Source organism: Aegilops tauschii, chromosome 2 (genome assembly GCF_002575655.3).
Source record: "Aegilops tauschii subsp. strangulata cultivar AL8/78 chromosome 2, Aet v6.0, whole genome shotgun sequence".
NCBI lineage: Eukaryota > Viridiplantae > Streptophyta > Magnoliopsida > Poales > Poaceae > Aegilops > Aegilops tauschii.
Window position 1 is genome coordinate 78,373,668 of NC_053036.3, and position 18,374 is coordinate 78,392,041.

At 41.4% G+C, this 18,374-nt stretch overlaps 1 protein-coding gene across 1 annotated transcript; it reads left to right on the plus strand.

Annotated features, from left to right (window-relative positions):
- The first annotated feature begins 339 nt into the window (after nt 1-339).
- On the plus strand, nt 340-1,733 carry LOC109773470 (borneol dehydrogenase, mitochondrial). The gene is made up of 2 exons (XM_020332162.3): nt 340-536; nt 638-1,733. Exons 1-2 carry the CDS (start codon nt 352-354, stop codon nt 1,524-1,526), a joined length of 1,074 nt encoding a protein of 357 aa, XP_020187751.1. The 5' UTR covers nt 340-351; the 3' UTR covers nt 1,527-1,733.
- The last annotated feature ends 16,641 nt before the right edge of the window (nt 1,734-18,374 follow it).

Below are 18,374 nucleotides of genomic sequence, written 5' to 3' on the forward strand. Positions count from 1 at the left end.
CCAGGCCGGCATCATGCCCCGGCCCGTCGTTTAAGTACTGTAAACGACAGCAAGCTACGCTATGCTATACGGACCCAAAGGATGTCACTTCGGCTACAGCCCAGCATGCCCAGGTCCTGTCTTTGCATTGCATGCTTGGGTAAATGCACGCTGCATCAATGGCCCTTGGGTGAGGGCGCAGGACGGCAACGTAGAAAAAAAAGAACAGACGGCATCTTCCCGGTGCACTCACCGAGTTCCTAATCGGTGAAAGAATCCAGGGTAGGGTAGGGCGTTGGGGGCGGCAATGGTGTTTCGCCAGTCCTGTCAGTGGAACTGTAGAAGCCCGGCGTGCCCGTGTCGTTTGTCCGCATGATTGCAACTTGCTACGTCAGAGCCCACATGGCGTGGTGCAATGATCCATCCATAGCGAGCCGGACGTACGTGGCGAGCCGGCGCCCTGATAAATATCGGCTGCTCTCTCGTCTCCTTCGCCTCGCCAAGTCGCACTTCGCCAAGATCCGCAAGATGTTCCGAGCGATGCAGGTCGTCACCAGGTAACGCTGGGGTTGGATTCGGAAGAGAACGCCAAATCTACCTACGCCCTGCATGTGCGTGCTAATCTTGGTCTTGGTGTGTGCGCGCGTGTGTGTTGCAGGGGGGAGAGCCGACGGGCTGCGCTGGCGTCGGTGGCCGGCTACGCCAGCCGCTGCGGCTACTCCACGGCCTCGAGCTCCCAGAGGCTGGCCGGGAAGGTGGCCGTGATCACCGGCGGGGCCAGCGGCATCGGCAAGGCGACGGCTGAGGAGTTCGTCAGGAACGGCGCCAAGGTCGTCCTCGCCGACGTCCAGGACGACCTGGGCCGCGCCCTGGCGACCGAGCTCGGCCCGGACGCGGCATGCTACACGCGCTGCGACGTGACCGACGAGGCGCAGGTCGCCGCGGCGGTGGACCTCGCCGTGGCCCGCCACGGCAAGCTGGACATCATGCTCAACAACGCCGGCATCGTGGGCTCCCTGGCGCGTGCCCAGCTGAGCGATCTCGACCTCGCCGACTTCGACGCCGTCATGGCGATCAACGCCCGGGGCGTCATGGCCGGGGTCAAGCACGCGGCCCGCGTGATGGCGCCGCGCCGCAGCGGCAGCATCATCTGCATGGCCAGCGTCGCCGGCGTGCTGGGCAGCGTGACGCCGCACCCGTACAGCGTGTCCAAGACGGCGGTGCTGGGGATCGTGCGCGCCGTGGCTGGGGAGATGGCGCGCTCCGGCGTGCGGGTGAATGCCATCTCGCCAAACTACATCCCGACGCCGCTGGTGATGCGCATCCTGGAGCAGTGGTACCCGAAGGCCAGCGCCGAGGAGCACCGGCGGATCGTGGAGGGCGACATCAACGAGATGGAAGGCGCGGTGCTGGAGCCTGACGACATCGCGAGGGCGGCGCTGTACCTGGCGTCCGACGAGGCCAAGTACGTCAACGGGCACAACCTCGTCGTCGACGGCGGGTTCACGGTGGGGAAGGCGCCCAACATGCCGGCACCGGCGCTGTAAAACGAAGCGAGCTCTTTGAAATAAATTTACTTCCTACAGTACTATATACGTACTACTAGTACGTAGTATTGTATTGCACCGGAAGTAGAATCACCGAGCATTACGTTTTTGTTTCAGGATTGAAACAACGAATTCGTCCTCGATGTCGAGTACATGCATACGTTGACCCATGCGGAGTATTAGATGAGAGCAGCCCGATTGTTGTTATCTTTGTGGCTACTCACTGTGGTGCCTACTACACCGTATGGAGACGTGCAATTCTGTGTCTCTATGTGCATGCACTAGGAGACGATAGATCGGACTATATTCAACAAGTCGGGATGTCGACCTAACAATGATATTTGTGAGACATGGGTTGTTTGCACGTAATTCCCATTGTGGCTGATGTAGCCCCATGGAGTTGGGCTCCCACTTTTTTTAACTCCTTCGGTTAACTTGTATGACATCATACGTTTTTTTTGCGGCTATAAAATGACTTTGTTCATCATACGATACAGAGGCCGGGGGTCCACCCTCCTTTTCGGAAAAATTAGGTTGTTCGCTCTATAATGCCTTCTAGAAATAATTGTGTAGGTTTAACATAACCAGGATCTTAATAATCTCCTAGTTGAAACATCATTTTGTACGGAAGATTAGAGACAAATCATATTTAGCATAGGGAAAAACCCATGGCAGAGACCTTGGGTCTCTGTCAGTGAGTTGATCGGATAGACGTGTATGACGTCGCTGGCACCGACCTGAAGGTTCCCGTAGTGAGGACCGAAACCAAAATTGTTCATTATCTCCTCCGATCACGATGCATCCATATGTGGGGTGGGGTGAGCCACATCCCCTTCACTTCTGCTCTCGGTTGTTTGCCAAGATCAAACCCCAACAGTTTCCCCAGTCTTGTTAGTAAGATTAGCAAGCATCATAAGCCCACTCCAGTAGAAACACACACCAAAGAATAGTGTTACAATAACCAATGAAATTCCATTGAACCTATGTACTTATAGTACACCATACCATCTTGGAATATTAAACATAGTGTGTTTGATTCTAACATAATCATAGAAGAATGAGTGGTAAACCATCAGCAGAACCTCAAAACTTTATTAAAAGGGCATCATATATTTGACTCTAGAATCTATCTTTCACAACAAGAAACATAATCTCAATGATTATTCGCAATCCAAATTGACTTGTTGTTACGTGCATAGAGAACTTCAAAGGACACCTAAAGCCCTAAATGGGCAGTGTTGATGACGTGTGATTTATTGTGACTAACTTTTAATCGAGTGATCTGCATACACATAGTCCAAAAAATAAAAATGTGTAGATGCGAGCCCCTCCCCCAACCCCACATCAAAAACGAAAAAGGTGTCGATGCATTTTATGTTTTTGGAGTTTTTTCTTATTTGAGTAATTTGAAATCCACACTATAAAGAGGGGGTTGTGGTGCTTCAAGTTGGTGGGTCATGAACAACATATACATGTCATATCCATCACAAGCAGTCAAGCGATAGCCTAGCAACATGAAAAAAACAAGCGATTTTCCCTTTGGGCAGGTCGAGGCAAAACCCATAATTAACTCCGGGTCTGATCTCCGGGTTATGTGGTTTCACTCCTTGATGTCCAGGAGTTGAAATCCGAAAATCCGGATTTGATCTTTGAGTTCGGTAGTTTAGCCTCTAGACGGTCGGGATCTTCAAATTATGTAGCTAGAACTCCAGGTTTGCCTATTTCCGTGAGGAATTCATCATGATCTGCCTTCTAGATTCGATGAGCTGCCAAACAAGATTATGATCGTCCATGTAATTCTTATGGTGGATCTTTTGTTTATAAGTTGATTAATTCCATAGGTTATTGTTATATTTGTTGCAAGATTGATTGTAGATACATGTTGGGTCTCCTTTCTAATAGTCTGCTCCTGGCTAGTTTAGATGTGGGAGTGATAGAGGGAACAATGTGGATTGAGTGGAAAAGATCAAAGTATGGGAACTATGCCAGATGACAACTAGATTTGTCTCTTTTTTCTTAATCTTGAACCGTGTTTCAAATTTATGATTGAAATTTTATGAGATTGTAGATACAATTTTTGTCTATGTACTCAAATGTTTCAAAAAAAATTGAAGCCCTTTTAGTGGCGTTACCGCAAGCATGATAGTTCCAAAGGGATGGTACGACTAGATTAGTTTATTTTACATTTGCATGCATTAGTGAGGAGGCAAGTAAAACATGGCAAGTGGTGACCAACACCCGGCCATTCGCCAAGGATTTCGCTACAAATTGACCGTTAGAGTTTTTAGCATGGCAAACTGGACGTTTTTCATGGCAAATTATGTTGTCGCGAGGTTGACAATGTCCTCTGACAAGCATGGCAAATCCTTGTCTTGTTCAGTTTTTACCATGATGTGTCATGGTTGCTAAAAAAATTGTCATCCTTGCATCAACATAATTTGCCATAAAAATGTTTGGTTTGCCATGCTTAAAAATCTGACACCAGATGGTTAACATTTCCGTTCGCAAATATCTCAATACATTACTGCTTTCCTTTTTTTGAAGCTTTTGATATTTATTCACTTTACATTGCACAATTAATGTCAAACTATCATGCAAGAGGTTGATGAATAAATCAAAGGTTTTCTAAAAAATAGATTCCCTCATTTTACATTTTTTTGAGTAACCCCTCGTTTTACATCTGCATGCATTAGTGAGGGGTTTTGCTACACCTGTTTATTACACGCTGAAGAGGGTTACGTAAAGACTTGATAGTTTTTAACAGGATAATAGTGGAGGTGTCCTACCTCCTGAGCATGCGTTGGTTTTCTCTTGAAGAGGAAAGGGTGATGCAGCAAAGTGGCGTAAGTATTTCCCTCAGTTTTTGAGAACCAAGGTATCAATCTAGTAGGAGACTACACGCAAATCCCTAGTACCTGCACAAACAAATAAGAACCTTGCAACCAACATGATAAAGGGGCTGTCAATCCCTTCACGGCCACTTGCAAAAGTGAGATCTGATAAAGATAATAAGATAAATATTTTTGGTATTTTTGTTGTATATATTGAAAAGTAAAGATTGTAAAATAAACGGCGACAGAAATAGCATGTTGGTGGGAGATTAATATGATGGAAAATAGACCCGGGGCCATAGGTTTCACTAGTGGCTTCTCTCAAGATAGTAAATTCTACGGTGGGTGAACAAATTATTGTCAAGCAATTGATAGAAAAGCGCATAGTTATGAGAATATCTAGGCATGATCATGTATATAGGCATCACGTCCGTGACAAGTAGACCGAAACGATTCTGCATCTACTACTATTACTCCACACATCGACCGCTATCCAGCATGCATCTAGAGTATTAAGTTCATAAGGACAGAGTAACGCATTAGGCAAGATGACATGATGTAGAGGGATAAACTCAAACATTATGATATAAACCCCATCTTTTTATCCTCGGTGGCAACAATACAATACGTGCCTTGCTGCCCCGGCTGTCACTGGGAAAGGACACCGCAAGATTGAACCCAAAGCTAAGCATTTATCCCATTGCAAAAAAGATCAATCTAGTAGGCCAAACCAAACTGATAATTCGAAGAGACTTGCAAAGATATCAAATCATGCATATAAGAATTTAGAGAAGAATCAAATATTGTTCATAGATAATCTTGATCATAAACCCACAATTCCTCGGATCTCGACAAACAAACCGCAAAAAGAGTTACATCGAATAGATCTCCAAGAGAATCGAGGAGAACTTTGTATTGAGATCCAAAGAGAGAGAAGAAGCCATCTAGCTAATAACTATGGACCCGAAGGTCTGTGGTAAACTACTCACACATCATCGGAGAGGCCATGGTGTTGATGTAGAGGCCCTCCGTGATCGATTCCCCCTCCGGCGAAGCGCCGGAAAAGGCCCCAAGATGGGATCTCACGGGTACAGAAGGTTGCGGCGGTGGAAAAAGTGTTTCGTGGCTCCCCTGGATGTTTTCAGGGTATAAGAGTATATATAGGCGAAGGAAGTTGGTCGGTGGAGCTACGAGGAGCCCACGAGGGTGGGGGCGCGCCCTCCTACCTCATGGCCGCCTCGTGGCTTCCTTGAAGTCCACTCCAAGTCTCCTGGATTGCGTTTGTTCCAAAAACAATCCTCGCGAAGGTTTCATTCCGTTTGGATTCCGTTTGATATTCCTTTCCTGCGAAACACTGAAATAGGCAAAAAAACAGCAATTTGCACTGGGCTTTCGGTTAATAGGTTAGTCCCAAAAATAATATAAAAAGGTATAGTAAAGCCCATTAAACATCCAAAACAGATAATATAATAGCATGGAACAATCAAAAATTATAGATACGTTGGAGACGTATCAAGCATCCCCAACCTTAATTCCTGCTCGTCCTCGAGTAGGTAAATGATAAAAACAGAATTTTTGATGTGGAATGCTACCTAACATAATTTTCAATGTAATTCTCTCTATTGTGGCATGAATGTTCAGATCCAAAAGATTCAAGATAAAAGTTTAATATTGACATAAAAATAGTAATACTTCAAGCATACTAATCAAGCAATTATGTCTTATCAAAATAACATAGCCAAAAAAAGCTTATCCCTTCAAAATCATATAGTTTGGCCATGCTTCATTTTCGTCACACAAAATGCTCCCATCATGCATAACCCCGATGACAAGCCGAGCAACTGATTCATACTTTTTAACGCGCTTCAGACTTTTCAACTCTTACGCAATACATGAGCGCAAGCCATTGATATAGCACTATAGGTGGAATAGAGTATGATGATGGGGGTTATGTGAGAAGACAAAAAAGGAGAAAGTCTCACATTGACGCGGCTAATTAACGGGCTATGGAGATGCCCATAAATTGATTCCCATGCAAGGAGTAGGGATTGCCATGCAACGGATGCACTAGAGCTATAAGTGTATGAAAGCTCATCAAAAGAAACTAAGTGGGTGTGCATCCAACTTGCTTGCTCACGAAGACCTAGGGCAAGCCCTTCATTGGAATATACAAGCCAAGTTCTATAATGAAAAATTCCCACTAGTATATGGAAGTGACAAAATAAGAAACTCTCTATCATGAAGATCATGGTGCTATTTTTAAGCACAAGTGTGGAAAAAGGATAGTAACATTGTCCCTTCTCTCTTTTTCTCTCACATTTTTTTGTTTGGGCTTCTTTGGCCTCTTTTTTTTATTTGGGCTTCTTTGGCCTCTCTTTTTTTTCATCATTCTTTCCTCACATGGGACAATGCTCTAATGATGATCATCACACTTTTATTTACTCATAACTCAATGTTACAACTCGATACTAGAACAAAAATATGACTCTATGTGAATGCCTCCGGCGGTGTACCGGGATATGCGATGAATCAAGAGCGGTGGAAGAATTATGAAAGTGGCTTTGCCATAAATATGATGTCAACTACATGATCATGCAAAGCAATATGACAATGATGGAGCGTGTCATAATAAACGGAACGGTGGAAAGTTGCATGGCAATATATCTCGGAATGGCTATGGGAATGCCATAATAGGTAGGTATGGTGGCTGTTTTGATGAAGATATAAGGAGGCTTATGTGTGATAGAGCGTATCATATCACGGGGTTTGGATGCACCAGCGAAGTTTGCACCAACTCTCAAGCTGAGAAAGGGCAATGCACGGTACCGTAAAGGCTAGCAAATTGCGGAAAGGTAAGAGTGCGTATAATCCATGGACTCACATTAGTCATAAAGAACTCATATACTTATTGCAAAAGTTTATTAGCCCTCGAAGCAAAGTACTACTACGCATGCCCCTAGAGGGATAGATTGGTAGGAAAAGACCATCGCTCGTCCCCGACCGCCACTCATAAGGAAAGCACTCAAAGAACACCCCATGCTTCAAATTTGTCACACAATGTTTACCATACATGCATGCTACGGGACTTGCCAACTTTAACACAAGTATTTCTCAATTTCACAATTACCCAACTAGCATGACTCTAACATTACCACCTTTATATCTCAAAACCATTATCAAGCATCAAATTTATCATAGTGTTTAATGCATTCTATATGAAAGTTTTTATTATACCTATCTTGGATGCCTATCATATTAGGACTAATTTTATAGCCAAAGCAAATTACCATGCTGTTCTAAAGGACTCCCAAAATAATACAAGTGAAGAATGAGAGATCAATAATTTCTACAAAATAAAACCACCACCGTGCTCTAAAAAGGTATAAGTGAAGCACTAGAGAAAATTATCTAGCTCAAAAGATATAAGTGAAGCACAAAGAATATTCTAATAAATTCCGATTCATGTGTGTCTCTCCCAAAAGGTGTGTACAACAAGGATGATTGTGATAAACTAAAAAGCAAAGACTCAAATCATACAAGACACTCCAAGCAAAACACATATCATGTGGTGAATAAAAATATAGCATCGAGTAAAGTTACCGATAGACGAAGACGAAAGAGGGGATGCCTTCCGGGGCATCCCCAAGCTTAGGCTTTTGGTTGTCCTTGAATTTTACCTTGGGGTGCCTTGGCATTCCCAAGCTTAGGCTCTTGCCACTCCTTGTTCAAAAATCCATCAAATCTTTACCCAAAAACTTGAAAACTTCACAACACAAAACTCAACAGAAAATCTCATGAGCTCCGTTAGCGAAATAAAACAAACCACCACTTTAAGGTACTGTAATGAACTCATTATCTATTTATATTGGTGTTAGACCTACTGTATTCCAACTTCTCTATGGTTCATACCCCCCGATACTAGCCATAGAATTATCATAAGCAAACAACACACGAAAAACAGAATCTGTCAAAAACAGAACAGTCTGTAGTAATCTGTATCAAACGCAAACTTCTATAACTCAGAAAAATTTGCCAAAATAGGACGACCCAGATAATTTGATTATTAATCTACTGCAATTGGAATAAATATTTTATAACTTTCTGGTGATTTTTAACAATTGTTTTCGTGAGCAGAAAGTTTATGTCTTTTTCAGCAAGATCGAATAATTATCACCCAAGAAGATCCTATAGGTTCTACTTGTCACAAACACTAATTAAAACATAAAAACACATCTAACCAGAGGCTAGATGAAATATTTATTACTAAACAGGAACAAAAAGTAAGGAATAAAAATAAAATTGGGTTGCCTCCCAACAAGCGCTATCGTTTAACGCCCCTAGCTAGGCATAAAAACAAGAATAGATCTAGGTATTGTCATCTTTGGTATGCAATCCATAAGTGGCTCACATAATAGATTCGTAAGGCAATTTAATTTTCTTCCTAGGAAAGTGTTGCATGCCTTTCCTTAATGGAAATTGGAATCTAATATTTCCTTCTTTCATATCAATAATTGCACCAATCGTTCTAAGGAAAGGTCTACCAAGAATAATAGGACATGTAGGATTGCAATCTATATCAAGAACAATAAAATCTACGGGAACATAATTCCTATTTGCAACAATAAGAACATCATTAATCCTTCCCATAGATTTCTTAATGGTGGAATCCGCAAGGTGCAAATTTAAAGAACAATCATCAAATTCACGGAAACCTAACACATCACACAAAGTTTTAGGAATCGTGGAAACACTAGCACCCAAATCACACAAAGCATAGCATTCATGATCTTTAATCTTAATTTAAATAGTAGGATCCCACTCATCATAAAGTTTTCTAGGGATAGAAACTTCTAATTCAAGTTTTTCTTCATAGGATTGCATTAAAGCATCAACGATGTGTTTGGTAAAAGCTTTATTTTGACTAGAAGCATGATTAGAATTTAACACGGATTGCAAAAAGGAAATACAATCTATCAAAGAACAATTATCATAGTTAAATTCCTTGAAATCCAAAATAGTGGGTTCATTGCTATGTAAAGTTTTGACCTCTTCAATCCCACTTTTACCAATTTTTGCATCAAGATCTAAAAACTCCGAATCATTGGGACGCCTTTTAACTAAAGTTGACTCATCTCCAGTCCCATCATTATCAAGATTCATACTAGAAAACAAAGATTTAATAGGAGACACATCAATAACTTTTCGATCTTCATCATTGTTATCATGAAAACTGGAAGAACACGCTTTCGCAAAGCAATCTTTTTTAGCACGCATCCCAGCGGTTCTTTCTTTGCACTCATCAATGGAAATTCTCATGGCTTTGAGAGACTCATTGATATCATGCTTGGGTGGAACAGATCTAAGTTTCAAAGAATCAACATCAAGAGAAATTCTATCCATGTTCCTAGCCAACTCATCAATCTTAGGCAATTTTTCTTCAAGCAAAGCATTGAAATTCTTTTGCGAATTCATAAATTCTTTAACACTAGTCTCAAAATCAGAGGGCATCTTATTAAAATTTCCATAAGAGTTGTTGTAGGAATTACCATAATTATTAGAGGAATTACTAGGGAACGACCTAGAATTAAAGTTTCCTCTATATGCGTTGTTACCAAAATTGTTCCCACCAACAAAATTCACATCCATAGATTCATTATTATTCTCAATCAAAGTGGACAAAGGCATATCATTAGGATCAGAAGAAACACTCTTATTAGCAAACAATTTCATAAGTTCATCCATCTTTCCACTCAAAACATTAATCTCTTCAATTGCATGAACCTTTTTACTAGTAGATCTTTCGGTGTGCCATTGAGAATAGTTAACCATGATATTATCTAGTAGTTTAGTAGCTTCTCCTAAAGTGATTTCCATAAAAGTGCCTCCCGCGGCCGAATCTAAAAGATTTCTAGAAGCAAAATTCAATCCAGCATAATTTTTTTTATAATCATCCATTCAAACCATGTGTAGGGCAATTACGTATCATTAATTTCATCCTCTCCCAAGCTTGTGCAACATGCTCATGATCAAGTTGCTTAAAATTCATAATATCATTTCTAAGAGAGATGATCTTAGCGGGAGGAAAATACTTAGAGATAAAAGCATCTTTGCACTTATTCCATGAATTAATACTATTTTTAGGCAAAGAAGAGAACCAAGTTTTAGCACGATCTCTAAGTGAAAACGGAAATAGCTTCAATTTAAAAATATCATTATCCACATATTTCTTCTTTCGCATATCACACAAATCAACAAAGTTGTTTAGATGGGTAGCGGCATCTTCACTAGGAAGGCCAGAAAATTGATCTTTCATGACAAGATTCAACAAAGCAACATTAATTTCTCAAGATTCAACATCGGTAATAGGAGAAATCGGAGTTCTAATAAAATCATTATTGTTGGTATTGGAAAAGTCACACAATTTAGTATTGTCTTGAGCCATCGTGACAAACAATCAATCCAACACATAAGCAAGCAAAAAGAAGTGAACGGAAAAGGGCGAATAAAACGGCAAGGGTGAAGTGGGGGAGAGGAAAACAAGAGGAAAATGGCAAATAATGTAATGCGAGGGATAAGAGTTTGTGATCGGTACTTGGTATGTCTTGACTTGTGCATAGATCTCCCCACGGCGCCAGAAATCCTTCTTGCTACCTCTTGAGCATGCGTTGGTTTTCCCTTGAAGAGGAAAGGGTGATGCAGCAAAGTAGCATAAGTATTTCCCTCAGTTTTTGAGAACCAAGGTATCAATCCAGTAGGAGACTACACGCAAATCCCTAGTACCTGCACAAACAAATAAGAACCTTACAACCAACGCGATAAAGGGGTTGTCAATCCCTTCACGGTCACTTGCAAAAGTGAGATCTGATAAAGATAATAAGATAAATATTTTTGGTATTTTTTTGTATAGATTGAAAAGTAAAGATTGCAAAATAAACGACGACAGAAATAGCACGTTGGTGGGAGATTAATATGATGGAAAATAGACCCGGGGGCCATAGGTTTCACTAGTGGCTTCTCTCAAGATAGTAAATTCTACGGTGGGTGAACAAATTACTGTCGAGCAATTGATAGAAAAGCACATAGTGCTACCTCTTGAGCATGAGTTGGTTTTCCCTTGAAGAGGAAAGGGTGATGCAGCAAAGTAGCGTAAGTATTTCCCTCAGTTTTTTTGAGAACCAAGGTATCAATCCAGTAGGAGGCCACACGCAAGTCCCTCGTACCTACACAAAAAAATAAGAACCTTGCAACCAACGCGATAAAGGGGTTGTCAATCCCTTCACTGCCACTTGCAAAAGTGAGATCTGATAGAGATGATAAGATAATATTTTTGGTATTTTTATGATAAAGATTAAAAGTAAAGATTGCAAAGTAAAAATAGATTGGAAACTTATATGATGGAAAATAGACCCGGGGGCCATAGGTTTCACTAGTGGCTTCTCTCAAGATAGCATAAGTATTACGATGGGTGAACAAATTACTGTCCAGCAATTGATAGAAAAGTGCATAATTATGAGAATATCTAGGCATGATCATGTATATAGGCATCACGTCCGCAACAAGTAGACCGACTCCTGCCTGCATCTACTTCCATTACTCCACACATCGACCGCTATCCAGCATGCATCTAGAGTATTAAGTTCATAAGAACAGAGTAACACATTAGGCAAGATGACATGATGTAGAGGGATAAACTCAAGCAATATGATATAAACCCCATCTTTTTATCCTCGATGGCAACAATACAATACGTGTCGTTTCCCCTTCTGTCACTAGGATTGACCACCGCATGATTGAACCCAAAGCTAAGCACTTCTCCCATTGCAAGAAAGATCAATCTAGTAGACCAAACCAAACTGATAATTCGAAGAGACTTGCAAAGATAACAGATCATACATAAAGAATTCAGAGAAGATTCAAATATTCTTCATAGATAATCTTGATCATAAACCCACAATTCATCGGATCTCGACAAACACACCGCAAAAAGAGTTACATCGAATAGATCTCCAAGAAGATCGAGGAGAACTTCGTATTGAGATCCAAAGAGAGAGAGAAGGAGCCATCTAGCTAATAACTATGGACACGAAGGTCTATGGTAAACTACTCACACATCATCGGAGAGGCTATGGTGTTGATGTACAAGCCCTCCGTGATCGATGCTGTTGCGACCCGACCTCAAACGGTCAAGTCCCTGTGCTTCTGTGTCATCCCTGGATCGGTAATGCTGACACACACAGTACTCGAAGGATTTATAACAGAGTAGCAATCACACACTTATTACATCGAATGTCTCAAAAGAGAACTTATTACAATGAATATGGCTTAAGGCCATCTAATACGATAACAGCGGAAGGCTTGGAAGATAAAGTGAGTCCATCAACTCCAACGGCATAGCTGAGCTGCACGGCAACGACCTAACGAACCTTACTCCTCGTCTGAAAAGTCTGCAACATAATACGTTGCAGCCCGAAAACGGGTTAGCACATGGAATATGCTGGCAATATAACACAGTAGAGCAAGAACAGAATAATGCTATCACTACATGCATATTTGGCTGGTCGAAAGGCTCTACGGTTATAGTTTTGCGAAAAGCCAATTTTTCCCTACAACAAAGGAATAAATTTTATTTTAACTATCATGGTAGTTGAAACATCATTGAGAAGGTTCCTCCAACTCAATCCCAATTAAAAAGTAATTATCAACCCAACATATTAAATTAGAGTGATGAGATACATGTGATAATCCAAGTACTAGATACTCAAGATGTCCATAACCGGGGACACGGCTAACCATGATTAGATTGTACACTCTGCAGAGGTTTGCGCACTTTTCCCCACAAGACTCGATCGCCTCCGTTGAATTTCTCGCACTACATGGTGTTTGAGAAACGGATGACCGAGACACAGTCTTTCAGAAGCATTAACTCTAACCCCGGGTAGACAGTACCAACCTACATCCCTCTACATCTACTAGCCTACCACTGGAAGAGGTCATGCAACTTACTCAACTATGCTAGAGCCCATAATAGCTTGTGGCTGCACACGGAAGTTTTCTAGCATGAAATATCTCAGTTCCCTTTGAGCCTGGGTGGCGGACCTTAGGATTATCACACGGGTACTCCGAGATATCCTAGGACAACACTGGATTCTCCAGGTGCCCGACAAGCAATCCACCCAGATGTGTATTAAAGTTGCCACCTTAAGTTGAACCGTTAATTAACAATCTCACATCTGTCATGGATTCACTCACCCAAACCACGTCTACGAGCATAGCATAGCAATATAAGCAACACGTAGAAGTAACTCCCAAGGGTTTGATAATAACAGGGCAATAGGTTCTACCTCTTCAACTACTTCCCAATACCCACAAGTTAATCACATCCTAATCATGCAGTGTTTGAGGATTGGAGCTAATGCATAAAAACTGGGTATGAAAAGAGTATGATCAATGTGTTACTTGCCTTACTGATGATCCGAAAACCTAGAGACTCGTAGTAGTATGCTTCGCACTCCGGGAATTCTATCGCAAACAAACAATAGCATACATAAGCAATCAATCACAGATGCACGGGTAAAACTCAAATAAGAAGAATTAACCAGAAAGTTCAACTTAAGAACTCCGGTTTGCAAAAAGAATCAAATCAAACGGAGCAACGAAACTCAAACTGCGAAAAAAAACAAGATCCGATTACTAATCTGGACTAAAGTCAAATTTTACAGCATCAAAATCTTGTTCAAGTTGACTAAACAGAAAGAGGGCTTCGAGACGAAGATCTAGGCGCTTGAATCGCCTGATTCCGATAAACGAGCGAAAAGATAAACTAAAACAAAAATCGGATCAGAAATCGCGACTGAAAATAATCGCGAAAACCCCAAGAAAAAAAAACTGACGAACAGGCTAACGAACGAACGTTTGTTGTCTGTGACTAACGGGCAAAAACCGTTCGTTAAAACGAACGTACGGACGAACGTCCGCTAAATAAACTAAACCGAGAAAACCAACGAACCGATCTAAAAAAACGTAACTAGGGTTTTAAAAAAAACCCGACGGTTTTTACCTAAACCGAACAAATCGAACGGCGAGATCAGATCGGATCGGCGGCGGCGACTCCGGCGGCGCGGCGAGGCGGGAGCAGCGCGTGGCGGCGGAGGGCGGCGCGGGGCGGCTTAGCGGCGACGCAGCGGCAGGCGGCGGCGGCGCAAGGCGGCGGGGCGGCGGCGGCTGTGGCTTGGGGCTCCAGGGGGCCCCGGGTCGGCTTTTAAGGGGGGAGGGAAGGTGGCTTGCGGGAGGGGGCGGGGAGGCATGGCCGACTCGGCCACGGCGAGCGGCGGCGTGGCGGTCACGGTCTCCGCGAGGGAGACGGCGGCGCGGGGAAGGCTGGGCCAGCTGGGCCTCGGCCCAGTTCGGTCCGGCGGGCTTCTTTTTCTTTTTTTTAAAATGATTCCGCCGAAAAGAAATCCTAAAAAAATCTGAAAATACCAAAACAAATTTTCACCGTCTAAATGGAATATTTAGAACAAGGTGAACATTTTTTTGGCCTAAAATGCAATTTTAAAAAAACATATTTTTCCTATGCAAATAAAATAGCAATAAAATCCGAATAAAAACAAATATTTGATTTTAATATTTTTCCTCCAATATTCCATTTATTTTGAAGTCATATTATCTCCTCTCATATATTTTAATATGAAATATTTTCGGAGAGAAAAATAATTAAAACAAATAATCCTCGTTTCAATATTTGATAAAATTCAAATATGAAAACAGGGAAATCCCCAATTCTCTCCGAGGGTCCTTGAGTTGCTTAGAATTTCGAGGATTGCGAAACGAATATACAATAAAAATATGATATGCATGAATGATCTATGTATAACATTCCAAATTGAAAATTTGGGATGTTACAGACGCCCCCTCCGGCGGAGCGCCGGAAAAGGCCCCAAGATGGGATCTCACGGGTACAGAAGGTTGCGGCGGTGGAAATAGGGTTTCGTGGTGCTCCTGGATTTTTTCGGGGTACGTAGGTATATATAGGAGGAAGAAGTAGGTCGGCGGAGCCACGAGGGGCCCACGAGGGTGGGGGCGCGCCCAGGCCTCGTGGCCTCCTTGTTCGTTTCTTGGCATCCACTCCAACTCCTCTGGATCACGTTTGTTCCAAAAATAACTCTCCTGAAGGTTTCATTCCGTCTGGACTCCGTTTGATATTCCATTTCTGCGAAACACTGAAATAGGCAAAAAAATAGCAATTTGCACTGGGCCTTGGGTTAGTAGGTTAGTCCCAAAAATAATATAAAAGTGTAAAATAAAGCCCATTAAACATCCAAAACAGAATATATAATAGCATGGAACAATAAAAAATTATAGATACGTTGGAGACGTATCAAGCATCCCCAAGCTTAATTCCTGCTCGTCCTCAAGTAGGTAAATGATAAAAAACAAAAATTTTGATGTGGAATGCTCCCTAGCATAATTCTCAATGTAATTTTCTTTATTGTGGCATGAATGTTCAGATCCGAAAGATTCAAGATAAAAGTTTAATATTGACATAAAAATAATAATACTTCAAGCATACTAACAAAGCAATCATGTCTTCTCAAAATAACATGGCCAAAGAAAGTTATCCCTACAAAATCATATAGTTTGGCTATGCTCTATCTTCACCACACAAAATATTTAAATCATGCACAACCCCGATGACAAGCCAAGCAATTGTTTCATACTTTTGATGTTCTCAAACTTTTTCAATTTTCACGCAATACATGAGCGTGAGCCATGGACATAGCACTATATGTGGAATAGAATGGTGGTTGTGGAGAAGACAAAAAGGAGAAGATAGTCTCACATCGACTAGGCGTATCAATGGGCTATGGAGATGCCCATTAATAGATATCAATGTGAGTGAGTAGGGATTGCCGTGCAACGGATGCACTAGAGCTATAAGTGTATGAAAGCTCAACGAAAGAAACTAAGTGGGTGTGCATCCAACTCGCTTGCTCACGAAGACCTAGGGAATTTTGAGGAAGCCCATCATTGGAATATACAGGCCAAGTTCTATAATGTAAAATTCCCACTAGTATATGAAAGTGACAACATAGGAGACTCTTTATCATGAAGATCATGGTGCTACTTTGAAGCACAAGTGTGGTAAAAGGATAGTAGCATTGTCCCTTCTCTCTTTTTCTCTCATTTTTTTTATTTGGGCCTTTTCTCCTTTTTTTATGGCCTCTTTTTTTCTTTTCTTTTCTTTTTATTTTTCATCCAGAGTCTCATCCCGACTTGTGGGGTATCATAGTCTCCATCATCCTTTCCTCACTTGGGACAATGCTCTAATAATGATGGTCATCACACTTTTATTTACTTACAACTCAATACTTAGAACAACATATGACTCTATGTGAATGCCTCCGGCGGTGTACCGGGATATGCAATGATAGTGGCACTTTGAAGCACAAGTGTGGTAAAAGGATAGTGGCACGTATGAAAGAATTATGAATGGTGGCTTTGCCACAAATACGATGTCAACTACATGATCATGCAAAGCAATATGGCAATGATGAAGCATGTCATAACAAACGGAACGGTGGTAAGTTGCATGGCAATATATCTGGGAATGGCTATGGAAATGCCATAATAGGTAGGTATGGTGGCTGTTTTGACGATGGTATATGATGGGTGTATGATACCGGCGAAAGTTGCGCGGTATTAGAGAGGCTAGCAATGGTGGAAGGGTGAGTGTGCGTATAATCCATGGACTCAACATTAGTCATAAAGAACTCACATACTTATTGCAAAAATCTATTAGTTATCGAAACAAAGTACTACGCGCATGCTCCTAGGGGGATAGATTGGTAGGAAAAGACCATCGCTCGTCCCCGACCGCCACTCATAAGGAAGACAATCAATAAATAAATCATGCTCCGACTTCATCACATAACGGTTCACCATACGTGCATGCTACGGGAATCACAAACTTTAACACAAGTATTTATCAAATTCACAACTACTCAACTAGCATGACTTTAATATCACCATCTTCATATCTCAAAACAATTATCAAGTATCAAACTTCTCATAGTATTCAATGCACTTTATATGATAGTTTTTATTACACCTATCTTGGATGCTCATTACTTTAGGACTAAAATTTTAACCAAAGCAAATTACCATGCTGTTCTAAAAGACTCTCAAAATAATATAAGTGAAGCATGAGAGATCAATTATTTCTGTAAAATAAAACCACCGCCGTGCTCTAAATGATATAAGTGAAGCACTAGAGCAAAATTTTCTAGCTCAAAAGATATAAGTGAAGCACATAGAGTATTCTAATAAATTCCGATTAATGTGTGTCTCTCCCAAAAGGTGTGTACAGCAAGGATTATTGTGGTAAACTATAAAGCAAGACTCAAATCATACAAGACGCTCCAAGCAAAACACATATCATGTGGTGAATAAAAATATAGCTCCAAGTAAAGTTACCGATGGACGAAGACAAAAGAGGGGATGCCTTCCGGGGCATCCCCAAGCTTAGGCTTTTAGTTGTCCTTTGATTTTACCTTGTGGTGCCTTGGGAATACCAAAGCTTAGGCTCTTGCCACTCCTTGTTCCATAATCCATCAAATCTTTACCCAAAACTTGAAAACTTCACAACACAAAACTTAACAGAAAATCTCATGAGCTCCGTTAGCGAAAGAAAACAAAACACCACTTCAAGGTACTGTAATGAACTCATTCTTTATTTATATTGGTGTTAAACCTACTGTATTCCAACTTCTCTATGGTTCATAACCTTCGATACTAGCCATAGATTCATCAAAATAAGCAAACAACACACGAAAAACATAACTGTCAAAAACAGAACAGTCTGTAGTAATATGTATCTAACGCAAACTTCTGTAACTCAGAAAAATCTACCAAAATAGGAAGACCTATATAATTTGTTTATTGATCTACTGCAATTGGAATCAGTATTTTATCACGTTCTGGTGAATTTTAACAATTGTTTTCGTGAGCAGAAAGTTTC